Source organism: Leptonotus elevatus, chromosome 6, assembly GCF_054856555.1.
Source record: "Leptonotus elevatus isolate MCC_2025b chromosome 6, RoL_Lele_1.0, whole genome shotgun sequence".
Classification (NCBI taxonomy): Eukaryota; Metazoa; Chordata; class Actinopteri; order Syngnathiformes; family Syngnathidae; genus Leptonotus; species Leptonotus elevatus.
The window spans coordinates 25326405-25345954 of NC_141244.1; the positions used below are offsets into that span (position 1 = coordinate 25326405).

Consider the following 19550-nt stretch of genomic DNA (forward strand, 5'->3'; position numbering starts at 1 on the left):
TTTTGTAATACATTAACTCATTCACTCGCAGCCATTTTCACTGAAGCAACCCCCTTCACTCCCGGCTGTTTTACTGGATTTTGACAGATTTTTGCAAGGCCCACAGAATTTTGTGTTCTATTGCTATAAAAACATGGAAGCTAGCAAAAGAAAGATTAGAGTCTCTTCTTTCATCAGGAAAAAAAGGATCTTTCTATCAGTTTCCATTTTGCAGCAATTAGCATTAGAATAGAGCTAAGATTCATCATTATTTACAAAAGTGTTGAAGAGCTTGTTGCAACATAACCTTGTATGGTCTCTTATACTCTGCTGCTACCTGCTGGCCGTTTTAAAATGGTTTTAGATTTACCTCATATCGGCCGTCAGATTAAAAAAATAATAATAATAATTTAAATGGCGGGTACCAATATATATTTGTCAAAATGCCCAATAACGATGGTCTATCCCGAAATTATATATGATAATAATATTTTTTTGTCTGAATAGGGTATAAATGTTTGTTTCATTTTGTGGAAGGAGAAGCTCAACAACCCACTTACATGTTTTTAAGATAATTATATGGTCTCTCTGGCTGATTTGTTAGCTATTGCTTGGGGATCTGGGACTGCAATAAACGGCGGTTTACTGTACTTTGATAGGCACTGCGGGAAGGAAATTCCAAACTGATTTTCATTTCCCCTGTAACAGTGACAATAAAATTCTACTCTGTTCTTCTTCTGCAACCAAAAGGATCATTTAGTCATCACCTGTTGCCTTTTCTTTCCCCCCTCGTCCACGTTTGCGTGCAGCAATCGCTAACACAGGACATGGTCCCACAAATCCAAGTGCAACTGGAGCAGCTGTCCGCGCAGGCCGTTGAAGACGCCGTGCAGGAGAACGACATCGTCGCCCGAGAGGCCGAGCTGAGCGACGATCAGCTCTTGGACCAGCCCCGGATCCTCTACCAGTGCGGGGACTGCGAGGAGCTCTTCAAGAGCCTGGACCAATGGCAGCATCACCGCAAAGAAGGCGCCTGCCTGAAGGCCGTCGTCGTGGGCGGCTCGGACGCCGAGCTCGAGTCCACTTTTCACTCGGAGGAGCCGCAGCCCGCCGCCGAGGGCGACGCGGGCGAGCACAGGTCCGACGAAGCGGATGCGCTGGGAGGCGAGCAGAAACCGCCGCAAGTCAGCGAGGAGGCGTCTGCGGGCGAAAGTTCGGAACAGGCGGCTCCCGAGGTGATCACGTTGTCATCGGCGCTGGACGAGTCGTCGCCCAGGAGGAGAGGGGCGGTCAAGAAGCCGAAGCCCGATCCCGTGCTGCTGTGCGTGGACTGCGGCTCCTGCTTCGGCCTGGTCTCGGAACTGGTGGCCCATCGCAAGACGCACGGCTTCGAGGAGGCCCTGCATCACTGCACCGTGTGCGGCGAGAGCTTCCTGAACACCACCCTCTTCCTCTACCACCGCAAGCAACATCGGCAGAAAGGCGAGGGAAGCACCACGGTGGCGAGCAGCCTTTCGGACAACGCGTACCAGCAGAGCAGCGCGGCGGACGGGCAGGATCCGGACGACGCGCCGGCCACCTCTTCGGCGCAGCCCGCCGAGCTCTTCCTGTGCCTCCAGTGCGGCGCCAGCTTCAACAAAGCGGCCGCGCTGACCTCGCATCGCAAGGGGATGCACGACCTGCACGCGCCGCTCCACTCGTGCTCCTACTGCAACGAGACCTTCATGAACACCACCCAGTACTTGTACCATCGCAGGCAGCACCGCGTTCTGGAGTGCGGGCCCATCGATGAGGCGGAGACCGGCGACGAGATGGCGGCGCCGGCGGAGGAGGCGCAGAGCGCAAAGCGTCCGCTCTCCTTGCTCACCGCCGCCAATGACACGGATCCGCCAGCACCCAAGAGGAGCAGGGCCATTTTCAGGATCATCAGCAAAGGTAAAGTGCTCTCCAGACTAGTGTTAATTTTGTTAAAGAAAAAAAAAAACCCATTAATAAACAATAATTGGGACATTTTTGTCAACTAATTAACACTTCTCCATACACAACAATTTTTAACTTTGGCCCAACAGTTGCATTTAGGCTCTTCAGAAATCAATATATAGAGATTTGTATATAGTAACAGTCAATCACTCAACATAAAAATAGTTTTTTTAAATACTACTTTGCACAACTTTGCTCAAAGTCGCTGTGAATATTCAACAGGTATAACATTGACCTTTTTCACACCTCACACCAAAGAATAATCAGACAGGACAATCTTTTAGAGACATCTCGGAAATGACTTCACTGACTGCTTTCCATGGAAATCAGGAAGGAAAAATGACTCTTTGCTACGTTCACACCGCAGGCAAATGCGACCCGTATCTGACTTTTTTTTTTTTTTGGTCAGTGTGAACGGTACAATTCCATATCCGATCTGGGTTTGCTTTCATATGCGGCCCGAGATCGGATAGACACGGCAGCGACATTTTTTTTCTCTGTTTTAGCAAACAAGGATTCAAGCACTAAAGAGGATCCGGAGGGCGGCGCGTCCGTGACCGTGGACACCGCAAACCTCCCGCCGCCTGCCAAGCTGCTGCAGGACTGGTCCCGCACCGCCCTGCCCCACGTGTGCCCCTACTGCGGCAAAACCTTCACCAGGCGCGTCTTCCTGCGCACGCACGTCTACAGCCACACGGGAGAAAAGCTCTTCACCTGCAAGGTGTCCGTCCTGATCACTGCGGTTCTGCACTAACATAAGAGATAAGACGTGACCTCGTACCTTGGTTGTTGTCGCCATGCAGGTTTGTTCCAAGTCCTTCACGAACTCACAGAGCCTGCTGCGTCACACCATGAGCCACAGCGGAAACAGGCCCTTCTGCTGCGACGTGTGCGGCAAAGACTTCACGCAGGCCGCCACCCTGAAGAGGCACCAGCTCATTCACACCTCGGACCAGCCCCGCCGCAAGCGCGGGCGCAAGCCGGTACACCGTGATGCCGCTTGCCTCTTTAACAGAATGCAAATCTGTCATATAATTTGGGAGTTTACACAACCTGTAGCTTCTAAAATATTTGCCTCTCGAAGGTTGATGATTTGAGAAGTGCTGGGTCAAGTGGTGTTTTTGGACGACTTGTGAAACGGTATTCTGATACATTCAAGGTCGGAAGTATATGCACAATTAGCGTTTTTATTGGTTTGTCTTTCTACACCACCACATTGGATGTGAAATGGAAAAACTAAACTATAATAAATCATACTGTAAGTGAGAAAGAAATCCTAACATCACAATATAGTAATTGTTATAATTGTAACCATGGAAAAAAAGCCCACAATACTGTATATATTGTTAAAATAAATAAATAAAGTAGTAGTAGTTCACAGTGCTGTGTTTGGCTTAAGCAGGCAAAAAGTTATGTTTTTTTTTTAGGGAGACGTTGAAAAATATGGTATGACTGATTTATGGGAGTGATATTCACCGCAATGGCCAAAACATGCCTCATGAAAATTAACCTCCACTAATAAACGGACCACCAGAGAGTGCTGAAACTACACAAACGTAATACAATCTAAAAAAAGAGAGGAGAGAGAAAAAAAAATGCAAATCTGTCTGTTTAGCTTTGGTGTTTTTTAACCAAGCACAAGGTACGGCTTTTTTTTTTTTTTTTTTTTTTTTTTTTTTTAGTACAGTGGTACCTTGACTTTTTGCTTCATGTTGTGTGCCCACATTTTGGAGCGAGCTTCAACCCGACCACCGCTTGAGTAAAGTGGAAAAAACTGTACTGTGGATATGTCTTTTCAGCGGTTTATTGGACGGGACAGTATGTAAGCAGATGTTAACACGAAAATAACCACAGGCCAGGTCACTCATTAATCACTCACTTGGACACGCCCTTCAAAAGCACACATCAACAATTCAACTAACAAATGCATATGAAAGACTTTTAGCTTAATTACACTTTATAGAACCAACGTATTTACGTGCCATTTGTTGATGTTTATATTCTACGGTAATTTTTTCTTCTGCCGGCACAGTGGCTGACTGGTTAGCACGTCCGCCTCCCAGTGCAAAGGTTGTGAGATCAAGTCCGGCCTTCGGCCTTCCTGGGTGGAGTTTGCATGTTCTCCCCGTGCTTGCCTGGGTTTTCTCCGGGTACTCCGGTTTCCTCCCACATTCCAAAAACATGCATGGCAGGTGAATTGGACACTCCAAATTGTCCATAGGTGCGATTGTGAGTATGGTTGTTCGTCTCTGTGTGCCCTGCGATTGGCTGGCAACCAGTACAGGGTGTAACCCCGCCTACTGCCCGAAGCCAGCTGGGATAGGCTCCAGCAACCCCCGCGACCCTTGTGAGGACAAGCGGTACAGAAAATGGATGGATGGATGGATGGATGGATGGATGGTAATTTTTTCTGTTTCTTTATTATATTCATGTAACAAAAAAAATGTATTATTGAGGGAGGGGTTGGAATGGATTAATGGCACTTCAGTAAGGGAGGAGGTAATCGAGTCGGTTACAGAAGGAATTCAACCGGTGAGAAGGTACACCTGAGCCGTATTTGCCTCTTTTACAAAATGGCAAACTTGTACCATTTGTTGTTTACCTTTTTTAACAAAACGCAAACATTTGGCTCTAACCAAACGCAAACCGCTTTGTAGGTTGTACCTCTCGCGTATTAATAGTTTTCTCATTTTGACTCTCTTCTCTCTCCATTATTACAACACAATTTATTTTGTTGACAGCATCTGGCATCCTTTCATTAAAACAAAAGTAAAGTAATTGTGAAGAATACGCAGACAATTGCAAGTGCAGCGGGGACCGAAAAAGCTTCCTCGAGCTCAACGGCGGCTAATTCAATTTCCAAAGGGGCAATGTGAGAAAATGGAACAGTTGCAAAAGTAATCATTTGCAGCTGTAGTATGAATAGCCTGGAAATGACATGTGGTTGAACCCGAAACCGCCTCAGATGTTTATGAAACTGGTATTATTATTATTATTATTGTTTATTTGGATTTGCTTAATCATTGGACAATACCAAATAAATGTTTAACCGATGAATTGATAGATTAATCAATAGAATAATCCATTGTCGAAGTATTCTAAAGTGACAGTCCTGCATCCTTGCCATTTTATTTTGACTTAATAAAGACTGCGAGAGCCGCCGAGAGACGGCGGCATGTGGCCCAGGTCTGCTTTTGCACTTTTTGTGAGCCGCGCAATGCATCATTTCTCTTTTGTCACTGAGAGAGTCTGTAGGTACTTGTCGCACTTGAATGGCGAAATGAATATTGCGTTGAAGGCTGAATAAAGAGTACTTACTGCACAAGGGATTTCAAGACCTTGCTTACTAATCGTTGTTTTTTTTTTTTTTTTTTTTTTTTTTTTTTTTTTTTTACTGTGTCCTTGGCTACAGACGTGTCCTGCAGACAACGACGGCGATGGCCTCTTCTCGTGCCCCCTCTGCCCTTCACACTTTAACACGGAAGAACAGCTCAACCATCACAAGTAACGCATTTTATTCTATTTTTTTTCTTATTCTAGGAATATTTCATTTGTATGATTGGTAGGTGAAGCGTTTCTCGCGGCACTATTTTATCCTCAGACAAAACATTCAGCCATGGCAAGCCAGCTATAAATGCATGTGATTAACACAGGATGAGATTTAGATAAACGCCCTTCCCTTCTCTTTGACGCCTTGCTGGACCTTTAAGCTTCCTGAACGCGCCGTGCTCAAATATCTTCTACGTCCTTGAGTCTCAGCCACGTATGATTGACAGACAGGCCAAGCAAATTAAGAGGACACGGGACAGGACAAGAGGAAGTTTGTCCGCCTGTGTGTTTACTTCTGGTGACTATAAGGTGAAATGGCTGGTGAAGTTACCTCCGTAGCTTTTATATTATTTGAACGTTGTAACAGTCTTAATTCCCCCCCGCTTAGATCAATTGTCCTTAAAACATATCCAAGGCTGGATTTAGACTTCATGCCAAGAGTGCAAATGCGATTTAGTGCTGACATTTACATTTGGGAGATCCATATCCAATAGCATGGCGCTTGCATTTAACTCCTTCACTCACAGCCATTTTCAGTGAAGCAAGCTCCTTCGCTCCCGGCTGTTTTACTGGATTTTGACTGATTTTTACAAAGCCCACTGAACATTGTGTTCTATTGCTATAAAAACATGGAACCTACTAAAAGAAAGATTAAAGTATCTTCTTTCATTAGGAAAAAAAGTACATTTGCATCTGTTTCCGTTCTGCAGCAATTAGCATTATAATATAGCTAAGTTACATCATTATTCACATTCCTCCATTTAAACACTGGCAAAAAGAGCTTGTTGCAACATGGCCCTGGCTGATCTCTTATACTCTGCCGCCACCTGCTTGCCGTTTTTATAATAACTACCATTGCTTTAAGCCATCTCTTAATGTCAGAAGTGGCATCAAAGCCTTCTGCATGCTCTTGCTTAAAAAAAACCACAAAAAACATATACATACATTTTTGGGAGTATCAAAAAACATATTTACACGTTTTTGGGTTGAGTTCATGTATATACTTAATACATGCACATTAAATTAGCAGCTAAACGACTGGTCAATGTGTTAGTTTTGATACGCCACGGGTGTGTTTAGGTCAACGCATGTCTATCATGCATATCTCATTTTTATCCACATACAGTACAGTATTTTATTTTATTTATTTTTACCTGAGGAAATCAAATTACATGCGGTTACACGTAGTTGTAAATGGCTTAACCTTAACTCGAATCCTGCATAGGTAGAAAGAATCCTGGTCGGTTATTTTCTGCTGTGAATAGTAAATCTTAGTTTTGGCGGATGGTGTATGCTAAAGAAAGTGGCGGCATTGCAACAAAAGTATTTGCCAAATGAAAGTAGAAGAAGAAATGGAAGAAGTAGCCATGGCAACTAATGTGACGTATGTCGTCGGTTCGCTGCCGCCTCTCGTGGCAAAAAATGAGAACTTCTCATCTCGCTCGCTATTTTAGCATGCGGCATCCGCCACAACAAAGATTGACTATTTACAATACCAAAAGGTGCAAAAAAAAAAAAAAAAAACAGTATTCTACCTTTGGCCACAACGTGATGCAGGATTTTAGCCACGGTAAGCCATTTTTAACGGTTTATTTACTAGACACGGCTTTGGCCTAAGCACAAAAAATGCCCAACCACGAGTGTGTGGGAGTTGACGTTACTCCATTGTGGAGCGAAGGAGCTGCCAAGAGCTCGTTGAAGCACTCCTCTCCCTCAAGAAGTGGATAAATACAGCAATTTTAGTTTGCCGCTGTTCTTTGATCTCCTGCCATTCAGATCGTTTAACAGGGAAGCAACTTTCTACGAGGCACTTGACTAGTCCTATTTTTAAAAGGAGAACAAAAAAAAAAGCAAGAAGCATCTAATGTCGTTTTTTTTTTTTTTTTTTTTTGTTGATTTTATCATCAGACTTCTCCACACCAGCAATCCGTTCCCCTGCCCGGATTGCGGCGAGGCGTTTAGCCGCAGGAAGGACCTGGACCTGCACTCACTCACCCATCAAGGTCAGAGCCCCCACGCGGCAACCGTTCACCCGCGCACTTTGTACCTTCAGCGGGGGACAATGCACTCGAGTGGAGAAAGCTTCCCGTTGCCCGCAAAATCTCTTTGTGCACCGTTTTCTCGCATTATCTTCCCTGCCGATGTTTTTTCTTTCCGTTAGCGACTGAAAAGACGAGGGATGAGCGTGCAACGAAAAAATCCGTTGCGTCGCAGCGGAAGCCAATCAATGATGATGTTCTTATTAGCATAACTCCCAGTGAATTACTATTGACTTGCCGACAAATGCCCGCCCACCCGGCTGGCCTATCTTGTTTATTCCCGAACATACGTAGCCGTTGTTGCGCCGATGCATTAGTTCAGCGGCTTTTCATTGATCTCCGTCTCAAGTGGAATGGAACGGGAAAGGTGAAGGTAAATGAATTGGGTCACCATGCCGACACTTCATCTTAATCACATGGGGGGGGGGGGGGGGGTTCATTAGTTAAGCTTGAGTCCATACGAGGGAGGGGGTCGGGTACGTCGTTCCTCAGCGAGAGATGATTGAAGACATTGATCCATTGATTAGACCAAGGCCATAGTGTGAGATTGTCCTTAATAAAGGTTTAATTGGTCGGTTCCTGAGGGGGAAGGAGGGGCCGGGTGGGCCGGTCGTTCCTACTGGGCTACAAATGTGCAGATGGTTAGCAGATTGCAAGCTGCTGGCGTGACGACCCCTTAACGTGCTGATGAACCATCAGTGTTGGCATTTTTTTCCTCCCCCCCCCCCCCCCCCCCCCCCCGCCTTCTTCCCACTTTGCTTTGCCCAAATAGATCCAGGACAGCAACTGATTTATTGATGAGCTGATCAATCGAGAGACTGAGCATTACTCAATGTTGGAATTTTTATCCAAGCAGAAATTTCCACCGCTGATGTTTCAGAAGTCCAACCACAGTGTGGTCGCACACTCACTTACCGGCGCTTTGCCTATCGTTTTTCATTTGGTTGTTTATATTGGGGCAGCGCTGTGGATGCGTGGTTAATTAAAGTAGCAACATTTGGAACGTTTCTGTGGATTTGACTGTTTGAAGGTCACACGCTAAGGTTCGTGTTAGACTACAACCACATTGTGACTTGCATATACTGTAAATTCTGCTTGCATAGCTGCTGTAAGAATAAGAATAAGACCATGTCCTAAACAGGAACTCCTGTATTTTTATTCTCTAGCTGTAAAACTGACAAATCTGTTTGAATGTTCACTAAAATATTCCTCCCATCCCAGTGATTATGAAAAACAGAGCCAACCGGAATGGCTCTGTTTTTTGTGTGTGTGTGTTTTTTTTTTTGGGCTGAGAGTCGGAAACTCCCTTCATTTAGGAGCGAATGAAGTGGAAAAGTGTCGATGAGCCAATGCGACCTTTTTCCTCCCCGGAGAATCCAGTGATACTGTCATCGCTTATTAATGCCCCTAAATTGAAATCTGTACGCTTCCTGAAACTCAAACACGCGCTGATTACTGCGACGCTGTTAAGATGGAGTCGAATATCTCTCTCAGTATCTCTTAGTGTTTTACAAATCGGCACTAACGAGCAGCACTTGTACTTGTGTTCGCGACCGCCCAGCCATTGACTTTTCTTGAGCACTCGTCGTCCTCAGAGTCGCTGAGGGGGTGTACACCCTGGACTGGTCGACTGCCAATTAATTTCAGGGCACATCTGGAAAACAAGCATTCACAATCACTTTCACAACGATGCACTATTTGGAGTCTTTAATCAACCCGAAATGAAATGTGAGAGGAATTCTGAATTCCCGCTGAAAACACACGCAAGCACGGGGGAAAATATGCAAATTCCACACAGAAGAATTTGAACCAAGGTCCTCTCGACTGCGAGGCAATGCGCTAACCACTCCGCCATTCTTCCATTTCAGACAAGGAGCCCGTCGTCTGTCCTCACTGCTCGTCCCAGTTCATCAATGAGTCTGTGCTGGAAATCCACCAGCAGCGCTGCACCGGCGCCGAGGAGGAGAAGAACACCGGACGCGGGCGAGGACAGGGCCGAGGCCGCTCCACTGGGCAGGTGAGCTTCTTTTGTCCTCTGTTTTTAGCAAACCGAAGTTCGACGCGTGGAAGCCCTTCTCCGATTGGCTGCTGAGTTTTGGCGGAGAGGGGGAGGCCAAAATAGAGTAAAATAGATGATAGGCTCCCTCTTCCGCGTTTCAGTTAAGAGGCAAGCGGGCAGCATTTTGAACAAAATGGAGACATTTGATGGAGGACCGGCTGACTGCAAAGCAAGGTTATTTTAGCTAACTAAAACCAAATAAACTAAAATTCCAAAAACATTTTGGTTAACAAAATAAAATACAGATGAAAATGTAAAAAAAAAAAAAAAAACTAAAACTAACTATAATTGTATCGAAAATGTCCTTAGTTTTCGTCTTTGGTAATTAATTTAATACATGAGCCTTTGAGGTTGATTTTAAATGTTATTTAAGTATATTTATTTCGATATTAACCGGAATAAGGACGTTTCAAAGTGTGTCACACAGAAGTGACGTCATCCAGCAGCAGCCAAAAAAAAAAATCACCTTCAGATGACGTTACTCTTTGCTGACTGTTTTTTCAGAAGTGCATTGCTTTTCCATTTTACCATGGTATTTATTAAATCTTGCACACAAGTAATACACATTTTTTTAAATGAAAATTAATACTAAAACTAACTACAGGTAAACTAAAATTAAGCATTTTTGAAATATCTAAAAACTAATAAAAACTAACAGAGCCACCCTGAATTAAACTAATTAAAACTAACTAAATTTAAAAAACAAAACTCAAAACGAAATAAAAACGACCTATAATGAAAATTCCCCCCAAAAAAAGTAATCCAGCCGATGTGCTCAAGTCATACTTTTGTCCAAAAAAATAAAAAAAATAAAAAAAGTTATTCTGCTGTATGTTATCAAAAGAGCCAAACTCGCTTGCGGAGGCAAGTCTGGTCAAATAAAGCAGACGTCGTGTATGACGTGCCGGACCTAAAAGTCGGAACCACTTTCCCATCCCCCAGATTGAGTGCGACCTGTGCGGCCACCGCTGCATGACCCAGGAGGGCCTGGACCTCCACCGGCTGTCCCACACCGGCCAGACGCCACTCAAGTGCCCGGTGAGGCCTTGCCGGCGCCGCTTCATCTCCAACAGGGCCCTGGAGGAGCACGTGCTGGCCCACTGCCAGGGCAAAATGGGCAAGTCCAAGAACCGAGTCCGCTTCGAGTGCGGGATCTGCTTCAAGGGCTTCGCCTACAACTCCACCTATCAGGTTCACATGAGGACTCACACCGACGAGAGGCCTTTCGAGGTAAGCCTCATCAAAAGTCCGTTTTTCCTCAGTCTTTGGGAAGCCCCGTTTTTCATTACCGACATCACAAATTGAAATCTGGCATTCACCGTCACACGCTGCTCCCTGCTGCGGCCATTTCGCTACTGCTGCCATTTGGGTGTGTGTAAGTGTATGTATGTGTGTGTGTGTGTGTGTGTGTCCTGCGGGTGTTTCCTCCCTTGCTGCACTTGTGATTAATGGCCGGGCTGAATTAGGGCCTGTCAGCTCTCCTCTTTGCCTGTTACTATTCTGGGAAGCTCACCCCCATCCCCAATGACGACCCTCCATCTTTGCCGTGTCGGTGACATCAACTCTACCCGCCAACCCACCCTACGTGCTGCTCTGGGAATTAATTTCACGTTGGCAGCCACGCAGCATCTCTCAAAGATGGATGTTTGATTGGAGAAGCGACACGGAGGCCATCGAGTGGCTGAATGTTAATTGAAGTCCAAAGTGGACTTTGGGCTGGACTGAGAAGCAACGTTGCACTTTGCGGCGAATTTAACCGGCAAATTCAAAGAAGAAGAAATACGGAAGCCACAAAAAGTGTTGCTGCGGTTTCGTGTAGTCACTCATAAAAAATATTACTGTTACTCACTTCCCACCTCATCAAAAGCATGATAAGACATGTTTAACTCGTTTGCAATGGTGTCTCACTGCCTCGGTTATAAAGATGTTTTTAGTGTCTCGTTGTGGGATTGTCACTTTGCAGGTGTTTCTTCTTGGAGTTTGCATGATTAGGATTTGTTGGATCAAACAGTGGGAGGATCTCACGGTCTCTCTGTATTTACTTTGTCCTTTGGACTCATTTCCATGAATTGAACTGTACCAGTTTTACAAGAATTCTTTTTGATAGCAACAAAACATCTGATGGAGATTAGACTTGTATACATTTGACACCTTGGTCAAAAGTAGGTCGAAGTAACTGCACTACATCCGTCATTAAATCAACGAGTGACATCTTATTTGCTATGCTAACCGCTATTGACCAGTGTGAGCTTTCAGTGAGCTTCCTAATTGGCTGTTGTCAAAATCACATGGTTTGTGGCTTGGTCCAAGTCAGTGCTGACCACACATGTAATTTAGGACGTTAACGAACGTTTACTGGCACCCACGTCACTCCCAATGCCAGGCCCTGCCTTTCAAAGCCATACACACTTGCAAGTCACAGATACGACAGTAGACTGTGAGGATGGTGACTCCCAGTGGATAAAAATAACTGCACCACACGAATGTTATTCTGTTTTAATTAAGCAAAATACATTTTTAGTTGATTACTCAGCAGGGCCATCAGTAGAATACTCGTTTTTAAGCATATTTGGTAGCTGAAGCTCTAATTAGTATGGGTGTAAAGATAATTGCAATATTGTGATATCACGATATTAAAATTGCCAGAATATCGTCGTTGTCACGATATTAAAGTTAAAAATATTTGTGTAGTTCTAGCACCCTCTGGTGGTTATTTTATTAGTGCAGTGTAATTTTAATTAGGAATGTTTTCGCCACTGCGGCAATTATCTCATATTAATCAGTCATACAAGCAATATAATATATATATTTTTTGAAAGTTTTTTTTTTTTGCAATATTGAGAGGTTTTACACAATATCGTGAATTTAAAAAATATATATATTTCAAACCTCCGCATATTTATTGTATCGTGATGTTTTGGATATCGTTACATGCCAACTAATCAGTGGTTTGTCGACTGTATATGTGCCGTGCAACTGGCTGGTGACCAGTCCTGGCTGGTGACCAGTCCTGGCTGTACCCTGCTATATCTAAAATGGGAATAGTTAAATATGAATGGTTTTGTTTGCTTTCTTGACATTTTCCTCCTCTGTCCTCCTCCGCCAGTGCACCACCTGCGGCAAATGCTTCCGCCAGCTGCCCCACCTGCAGGACCACGAGCGCATCCACAGCGGCGTGCGGCCCTTCTGCTGCTGGATCTGCGGCAAGAGCTTCAGCGTGGCGGCCCGCCTCACCGAACACGCCCGCACCCACAGCGGCGAGAAGCCTTACCCGTGCCCCAACTGCCCCGCCTCCTTCCGCTCCCGCTCCAACCTGGACAAGCACATCCGGCAGCACGGCGACCAGGCCGCCCAGGCCGCCGAGGAAGTGGCCAGCGCCAACGAGGCGGCGCAGGTCCAGAAAGTCCTGGAGGGCGCCAAAGTGCTGTCGTCGCTGGCCGAGACCACCCAGGTGGAGTTGGAGGAAGGCGGCATGCAGACCATCTACGTGCTGCAGGCCGGCGAGGGCGGCGGCGAGGCGGTCATGATCCCCGCCGAGGGGCTGAGCGGCCTCGACGGAACCTCGCAGGTGGTCATCCTGCCCTCGTCCATGCTGGGAGCGCAGGGCATCACCATTCCCACCATCACCATGGACGGCACCGAGATCACCATGATGGACGCGCAGTCCCCGCAGCACTCCATCGAGTTCATCGTGGAGGAGACCATATGAGGATTACGCAAGTTCCCGGGTCAAGGTTCACTGTTTTTTTTTTTCCCCCCTTACAAACACATTCCAAAGAAAAAGTTATGGATATTTAACTTGTGGGTGAAAATTCAGAATCAACCTGAAATGCTTTATAACCGTTACAACTGTGTTATTGATTTGACCTTCTTTCAGCTTTTCAATACACGTCCAACTGTTCAATGTTTCAGCACTTGCCGTTCTCTAACAAGGGCGCTGAATGGCAAACAGCAGTTTTATCCACAAATAAAAAAAAAAACTGCCAAATGTTTCCTGCTTCATTTGGAATTGGGATTTCAAGAGTCCTCGTCATGCTGCTCACATTTTGACGGACGAACAATTGATCCACAAAGCGAGATGTTTGCACGGAGTTGGTGTCGTCAGCAGCTTGCAACAGATTTGGAGACACTGGAAAAGTCACGCAAAGGCATAGGAAGTAGATTTCCGTGGAAATTTTCATTCATCAAAAATCTGTTGGGAATTTTGCAGTTCAGCTCCTTTTTTTTTTTAGAAAACCAAAACAACTTTGACTAACTGTTCATGTGCATTCAAAGTTTTGAGAAGGTCAAATGAACAAAAACGCATTTTCGGATCAGGCTTAAATTTCACCCAGATTTTCAGTACAGTACTTGCTAAAGTGTCTCATCAGATTTTTTTTAAGATAGTTAGATTTGCAGCTTTACTCACTATGCCTTAAAATACATTTCCTCCTTAAAAGACCCTTTAAGTGCCCACCATCGATTTTTCCTAAAATGTGTCCGCTAAATGTGGGGGTGTTAGACCTTTATTTAGTCTATAAAACAGAATGTGGACTGTTGTTATCCAACATCAATATGCACTCAATGTTTCAGTTGTGAGGCACCCTTGAAGAAAAACCTGAAATATGTCCTATTTAACTGCATGCTTTGAATGCAAAATGATGTGCCACTTGGTGGACAAAAAAAAAAAAAAAACGAAATCTGCCTGTCCACTTCAAAATTTTAAAACAAATGGGATGAGGGTTTTTTTTTTGTGTGTGTGTTTGTAGCTTTTTCATTTTGTGCTCATTTACTGAGCAGATGACTATTAAAAATGTATATCATCCTGGCACTGCTAACGGATACGCATACAACACAGCTTGAAAATGTGGGGTGGGGGGGGGTGCCCGTAAAGGCACACAATGTCCCTTGGCAAGCTTTTCGGGTTAAATGAAATGACGTTGTACAGGCTTGTTGGTTAAGGGAAGACCCGCACATAAAAATGTCTCCTATAAACCTCGTCGGCTGCAGATCATCCAGTGGAGAAGCCCGTGGCGGCCCACCGCTGTCACGCGCCTCTTCTGGCTAACAAGTGTGGGAGTGAAATAGCACCCTGCTCAGCAGCCGTGGAAGTCAGAGTGCATTTTCCATCATCCACCCCCCCCCCCCCCACCCCCTTTACTGTCACACCAACTCGGCGAGGTGCGTGTGAAGTACAATTGTGTGTCTACTGTATACATCAGCATTCATTTGGCCCACATTGTTATTGACTGTTTTTGTCCTCAAATTAAATAAATGGTATTATTAGAAAAAAAAATAACAGCATGACAATACTAGTGATGATTTTGTGCCATGTAACAAACACGTCGTCCGGGTTTGATGCTGGAATGAATCCAGCATTTGTCGGCATTGAAAATTAAAAATAATGATCCCATTTGCGAGCGCGAGTTTACGGATGTCGCCCCCCACCCCTTGCGGTTGCTGACATGAGGGCGTTTCAACACGCACACACACGTGCAACCGCGCAAACGGAGCCACTCTGTCTTGGTTTGTTTCCGTGTCATGGAAAGCAGAAATGCTGATGATAGGGAGGGGAAGTGAAATGGGGAAACGGTGGCAATGTATGCGCCTCCTGAGGTGCAAAAAGGCATCCAGTGATTGCATTTTGTCCGCCTTTTATTGCTTTCTTCTTGATGTTCGACATGCGACCGACCGGTTAATAACCAAATCAAAGTTAAAAATATTTGTGTAGTTCTAGCACCCTCTGGTGGTTATTTTATTAGTGCAGTGTAATTTTAATTAGGAATGTTTTCCCCACTAAAGTTTTTGTCCGCCTTTTATTGCTTTCTTCTTGCGACCGACCGGTTAATAACCAAATATTTTCGGGAGATAACAGAGGCGCGATTGTGTGTTCAGCAAGGGCTGGCAAAAGTACACATTGCGAAAGTAAATACATTTTTACTGTCAGTTACAAAAACAAAAAACAAAACGCGTTGTCGTTAACTTCCATAAACATTTTTTTTTTAAAAAGCACGAGGGCATTTAGGGCTGAGACCGGCCTGGAAATTGACCGACCATTCGGGAAATTCTCGATGTCCACCAAACCCCCGATTGAGATGGAAAACATGCAGCGGCCATCAGAGGAAGCATAACCGAGAGTAAACGTGTTCTCCATCAACTTCTCCATGTGAAAGGGACCCACAAAAAAAAAAGGGATCCACATCAGCTCACAACTCTGTAAGTACATGACAATAATAATGATGATGTTCTTACACTTAATGTTCCATTTTATGCCGTCCTTAAATGTTAATTTTTATGCAAGAGAGCCCCTTAGCACTGGAAAACAAATTACCATATGTGGTTATTTTGTTGTTTTCTTCCAACTCTTTGTTGCAGGGCTTGGACAGTAGCTCTTTTTATTGGCATTGAGAAATTGATGATGGAAAATGAAATATCTTCAGTACATGTATACAAAATTTCTAGTGGCATTTTTTGTCAAATTTATGCTTACGAAATGTGTGGTGCTCTTTGATGAAAAATTGCCCATCCCCGATTTGAACAAAAACAAGCCCAATACTGCATATTCAAACATTTTAAAAAACATGTTCATAATTCCAGTGACGTTGATGTGATGCAGTTTTCTGCACGGACAAATTGAGGGGTAGAAGAATCTGTGCAGCAGCTCGCTAACCCTGCCCCCCCCCCCCCCATCTCCTTGCATCCCCCCCCTTCTTATATTCTCTTGATATCACGAACACTAAAAATACCCAAAGTGACCCTCGGGAGAGAACGTGTGATGTTCAGCTCTCTCAGCAGTAAACAAGCTGACATCACAATGTCCCGTGCAGGTGAAGGACAACAAGCAAACCGGCGCTTTGTCCAGCTTGGACCACCTTGGAGCTGGACGAGATCAAGACAGGACAGTTAAGTCAGTCGACATATAGGATATGTCTTGATATCGTAGGAATGTTCAGGACAAATTAATAGAAGATCAAGTGTAACAACTTCCCAGAAATACATTCAGCAAAGGTTCAGCACGTGCACATCGCCACTGGAATGACGTTCTGTGCATGTGTGAACTAAAAGAAATATATATATAAACCAAAATGGTGGATGTGATGCATTAAAACCTAATTTTGTTACAGGAAACATCTTTTTCTTATTGATGGTAAGTGCTGAGACTTCTACAGAAGTAAAAACAAAATAAAAAGTGAAAATGTGTCAAAAGTAAGCACGTGTACAAAAATAATAAAATTTGAAACACAAAGTACATAAAGTACAAGAAATTCCAAAAAGTATTTACAAACTAAAAACAAATGATAATCATTTTTACATTTTGCATGTATTTTTCTTTTTGTAAAACATTACTAAAAGAAAAAATATATAGTTGTAAAATGTGTTTGCAAAAGCAAAACAAATTCCCTAAAAGTTAAGACAAATTTACAACAAAAAACCGAGGAGTATTCTATTTTGATTTATTTATTTATTTATTTATTCATTTATTTATTTATTTTTTAATGTAAGTATAAATTAATTTACCAAGGTAATTTTTTTTACAGAAACAAAATTAAGTTTAGAAAACACTTACTATAAACTATAAAATACCTTGGAAAAGTAAAGAGAGTATTACAAAAAGTATACAAATGTTGCATAAAGTAAAACACAAAAAAGTACAAATTCAATACAAATGTATTAAAAAAAATACAAGATGTGAAAATCTCTAATGTCAAATTAAGGGGAAAAACACATTTTACGGAAAAACATTGAATTCTCAAAAAAGTTTAAAAAAAAACCCAAATTATTTAATTTACTACAAAAACACTATATTTGCATATTATCTCAAATCATTCAAATTTAAAATTGTTGCAATTCATATTTTCTGAAAAGTTAAAATATACCCCCACAATTTTTCACGTTTTTAATGTATTTTTGTTAATTTTTTCTCTAGTTGAAGTGCATTAAGTTTTCTATTAGTCAGTGTTCCAGTTTGCAAAATGATTCCTAAAATTGTAAAGTGTAGTTAAAATCTTAATCATATTTAATTTGACTTTTACTTTAAGCTCACACACTATTAGCATCATTTCTTGTATTTGATTCTTTTTGCGAGTTTTTCGGAAGGCCTCGTCACTTGTGTGCAATTTCAAAGTCATCCAGCTGCTGTTTGAAGTTCTCCAATGCCTCACGGCTGTTTTTTTTTTGCCCTCCAGGAGCTTCGCCGCCCGTTGATGACAACTGTTTCTCTTTCGATAACAACAAATACAAAAACGCATCAAAACCCCACCATTCAATCCCCGGCAATGATTGCAGTTAAATTGTTGGGCTGAATTCTGTGTACTCGTACTAAATGCATGCAAATCAATGGTCCAAGTGCTTAACTACGTTCATGTCTGCACCGCCCCCTCGAGGGCTTCCGGCTGAGGAGGTAGCGCGGCCTTGCCGGTTATTGGAAGTCCGTCGTTTCAATCCCCCCCAGCTGCTCCTGAAGTAGCCGCTTATGATTAGCCGCGGCATTATCGCGGCGCTGTAAAACGTGCAATGGATTAACAATGTAAACAACGCGAGCCGGCTCCGCGGAAGCAAAATACAATAAATCATCTTCCTTGCGGATGTAGCGCGTGCGCCGCTCTGAACAAAGCGTCCCGTTGAGAACAAATGAGATGGCTTTTTATGAGGAAAAGCTCCTCTTTTATTAAGTCGCTTATATTTCTTCTGTAGTTCAGCTATGTCGATTCATATTCTTATTATAACCCAGAATTTCAGAATGCATCCAGATTCCCATTTATTTGCGCACTTAGTGTCTTAAAGGGTGTATGAAAGGATAGACAAGGATGCGATTCACAAAAAAAATTATTTTCTTCCTGACAGTTCGGCTCCTTTAGTATTGGTGGCTAGTATCGGCACATGGGTACATCTTGCAAATTTTTGGCAATGCGAAAAACGAGCCAAAGAAATATTTGTCACATATGTAAAAAATAAAAAAGTCTAATCATGTCTCAAGAAGCCATGCCTGAAATGACACAGCAAGTCAACCATTTTGCTTTGAAGCGGCCATTTAAGGGTTATTTTCAAGGTGTCCTTCAAAGTCAAACATTGTCTAACAGATTTTTTCTGATTGCTACATTTTTTTTGTGCGTGTGTGTGAAATTGAGCCCCAGAAGCTTGTTGTACTAGCAACAAAGACATTTCGATCATAACAAATGCACAAAAAATTCAAAAGTAATACCAGAGAAGAAACAGGAAGTCAGCCATTTTTTTCCCAGCGGCAACCTTTTCAGCTAGTTAGCTAGAAGCTAGCTAGCTAGCTAGTACTGAGAAACGTAGAATTTGGTAGTAGACACAAAAAAAAGTGGCAAAATCATGCTGGAAAATACACCGGAAGTCAGCCATTTTGTTTTGAAGGGGCCGTTTTAATGAAGAGTCATTTTTAGGGGCTCTTCTAAGATGAACTTTTTCTACAGATTTTAGCCAATTGCTACAATACTTTTAGTAATTTAGCTCCGGAAGCTAGTTGTACTAAGCAACGTAGAAAATGCTCAACATTTTTTTTATCACGAGTAGACGCACAAAAAAGTCCGAAGAAGCCGATCTATGCTTTTCTTCTTTTCTGTCTATGGATTGAGCAGTGGCTGATTTGCATGAGACGGAACAGCCCCATCTCAACAGGTTAATTTCACCGTTTTTTAATTTTGGCATTTTTTTGTCCCGAGACACCAAGCAACAGTTTTTACTGATTGGGGGAAACGAACCATAATATGCAAAACTTTTAAGTGGATGACAAACCCGGCAGTTCATCTTGGTCCGGCGTCCAACAAAAGACCGGCCCCAATTTGAGGAAGCGTCACGACTTCAAATCGTCATCACGCGGACCTCCGACGTGACGTTTTAATACAACGGCCTTCTGCCATATTGACTGTATTAACATATTGTAGTTATTAACGGGGGGCGGAGCCGTCGGCGTAATCTGGCAAATGAATCACTCTGTGCGC

The 19550-nt window shown here is 43.4% G+C and overlaps 1 protein-coding gene across 3 annotated transcripts in view; it reads left to right on the forward strand.

Annotated features, from left to right (window-relative positions):
- The window catches only part of znf574 (zinc finger protein 574), a 21554-nt gene extending 7303 nt beyond the window's left edge, over positions 1-14251 (forward strand). For all 3 annotated transcript variants that reach the window (XM_086079354.1, XM_086079355.1, XM_086079356.1), the window contains exons 3-10: positions 789-1914; positions 2466-2680; positions 2763-2942; positions 5372-5463; positions 7417-7511; positions 9416-9564; positions 10549-10836; positions 12713-14251. In XM_086079354.1, the coding sequence (XP_085935480.1) occupies positions 789-1914; positions 2466-2680; positions 2763-2942; positions 5372-5463; positions 7417-7511; positions 9416-9564; positions 10549-10836; positions 12713-13315 (2748 nt within the window). In that variant the 3' untranslated portion in view covers positions 13316-14251. The remainder of the gene's footprint in view (positions 1-788; positions 1915-2465; positions 2681-2762; positions 2943-5371; positions 5464-7416; positions 7512-9415; positions 9565-10548; positions 10837-12712) is intronic.
- The last annotated feature ends 5299 nt before the right edge of the window (positions 14252-19550 follow it).